The sequence below is a fragment of the Microtus ochrogaster genome, linkage group LG4 (genome assembly GCF_000317375.1).
Source record: "Microtus ochrogaster isolate Prairie Vole_2 linkage group LG4, MicOch1.0, whole genome shotgun sequence".
Classification (NCBI taxonomy): Eukaryota; Metazoa; Chordata; class Mammalia; order Rodentia; family Cricetidae; genus Microtus; species Microtus ochrogaster.
In genome coordinates, this window is record NC_022030.1 from 18,621,790 (window position 1) to 18,624,365 (window position 2,576).

General features: G+C 44.9%; 1 protein-coding gene across 1 annotated transcript in view; it reads left to right on the plus strand.

Moving 5' to 3' along the window:
- Crx (cone-rod homeobox) overlaps window positions 1-2,576 on the plus strand; it is a 5,257-nt gene that overhangs the window by 1,453 nt on the left and 1,228 nt on the right. The window contains exon 2 of the mRNA XM_026786539.1: window positions 318-469. Within this exon, the coding sequence (XP_026642340.1) occupies window positions 318-469 (152 nt within the window). The remainder of the gene's footprint in view (window positions 1-317; window positions 470-2,576) is intronic.

Consider the following 2,576-nt stretch of genomic DNA (forward strand, 5'->3'; position numbering starts at 1 on the left):
AAAGAGAAAGAGGAAGAGAAGAGAGAGCGGAGGAGGAAGAAAAGGAGGAGGGAAGGAGGTAGGAGAAATGAGAACAAAACGAGGAGCAAATCCTTGCAGGGCTAAAAGTGGTTCCCTCCTGTGGACATGTGACTGGAAAGCAGCTCCAGTTCCCCCGCCGACGGAGCCAGTGCTCAGGTCAGGGAATAAATACAGCCCTTGTTTAGGCAGATGGATGTACCTCGAAAGAACTTCTGGGCAGGCATCTCACTGGACCTCAGAGCATCCAGTCAGCAGAGCTAGCTAACCTGAGGGTTCTTTCGTTCACTCATACACAGGCGCTCCCAGGAAGCAGCGACGGGAGCGAACCACATTCACCAGGAGCCAGTTGGAAGAGCTGGAGGCCCTGTTTTCCAAGACCCAGTACCCGGATGTTTACGCCCGTGAGGAGGTGGCTCTCAAGATCAACCTGCCTGAGTCCAGGGTCCAGGTAGGATGTTCTGCTCCCTGGATCCCTCCTGACCCTTACTGTGATCTGTGGGCCGTTATCAGATCTAGGGTGGAGGAAAGACAGACAGAGAGGCCGCAGGGTAACAACGACGTTTATGAAATAGCCCAAATCCCTCACTTTCCTAATTATGCCACTTAACTTTCTCTCTTTCCTTCCTCCTCCACTTTTTCCTCCTCTTCTTTCTCCTTCTTTTCTTCCTCCTTCTCTTTCATTCCTCTTTTTCCTTCTTTTTTTCAAGGCAGGATTTTTTGTGTAACAGCTCTGGCTGTCCTGGAACTTGCTTTGTAGAACACGCTGGCCTTGAACACACAGAGATCAGTCTGTTACTGCCTCCTCAGTGCGGGGGGGGGGGGGGGGGGGGGGGGGGGGAGGAAGAGGGAGTTGGGTTAAAGGCGTGGTCACCACCTCCTGGCTAAAACTAATTTTGAGATTAGGTCTTTTTTTTTTTTTTTTTGTTTGTTTGTTTTGGTTTTTTTGAGACAGGGTTTCTCTAATGAGGCTTATAGACCTTATAGACCAGGCTGGCCTCGAACTCAAAGAGATTCACCTGCCTCTGTCTCCTGAGTGCTGGGATTAAAGGTGTTGTATCACTGCACCCGACTAGAGATTTATTTTTAATTATATTCGTTTATGTGTGTGTGTGTGTGTGTGTGTGTGTGTGTGTGTGAGGGCAGTGCTTGGGGAGAGAAGTGGGCATCAGATTCCCTGGAGCTGGAGATACAGGCAATTGTTCATCATGTTGTGGGTCCTTGGCAAGAGTAATAGGTACTTTTAACCACTGAGCCATTTCTCTAGACTATTTTTTTTATTTTTTTATTTTATTATTTTTTAATTATTCTTTGATTTGGAAGGAGACTGTGGAAATGATGTAATTATAATTTCAAAATTTTAGGTAAGTAATATAATTTTATTTTTTTGATAATTTCATACATGGATACAATATATTGAGATATCTACTCCTTCCTCCCCTCCAAGTACTTCTGGACCCCCCTCCATTTCCTGCTTAGTTTCATTCCTGTCTTTTTTGTTTTTCTCCTCCTCTTCACCATCCTCTTTTATAAGCCACTGGCATATACTGTGCATATGCAGATGGGCATGGGGCCATCCATTGCAGCATTGGCATTGTGAGAAAGTATAAGTTATTCAGGCACGCCTTGAACTCACTCTACAGCCCTGCAGACCTTTAGCTTCGGATCATCCTGCTTCAGCCTCCTGAAGAGCAGGCTTACAACAGGCCTGCCTTAGCAAGCCTAGCTTCACAGGATTTGTCCTGTCACCAAGCTTGTTCATCCATCAGTCAAGTCAGCTCACAACCCAGGAGACCCACATGGATCATGGTGCTTTTAATTCCAACCCGAAACCCCGGTGCTATTGCGTCCCTACTTCATAGCATCTTCCACACACTGTTCTAGAATACTACACTAAACATGATGACTCACCCCTGTAATCTCAGCATGTAGGAGGCAGAGGTGGGAGGACTGCCTTGAATATGGGCCAGTCTGGGCTACATAGTGAGCCTCTGCTGCAATTGTATGATTTGCGTACTGTAACACTAATATTCCTCACAGTAGAAGAATATTAATCCCTCTGATGTCTCCGTTTAGTAGTAGAGGAAAGTGGATGCACGATCATTAGGTGAATGAGAGGATTTGTGGGTGAGAGAAGTGTGTATGTTTGTGTGTGTTGTGGTGTGGGAGCCAGGCAAATGCTCTACCACTGAGGTACATCCCTAGCCCTGGTATTATGGAATCTATATGAAAAATTGCTGATGAGTATATGCAAATATGATATATTGCGTGTGTGGTTACCTGTTCATTTTCATGAGCAAGAGCATGTTAATATAATGTGTGCATATGTGCAAGATTGTTTATATATAGGTGAGGATAATACATGACGCCATCAGGTAGGTGGCTGAGTGCATGCAGGTATGTATGTGTATATGTGTATGACTACATGCATATGAGGATAATGCATGATTGTATCAGGTTGTTAGGTGATGCACATGGACTGATAGCTGCAAAGATGTATGATTGCCTGTATTATGAAATATGTGTGATTGGTGCATGTAGGTTTCTTTTTTTTTTTT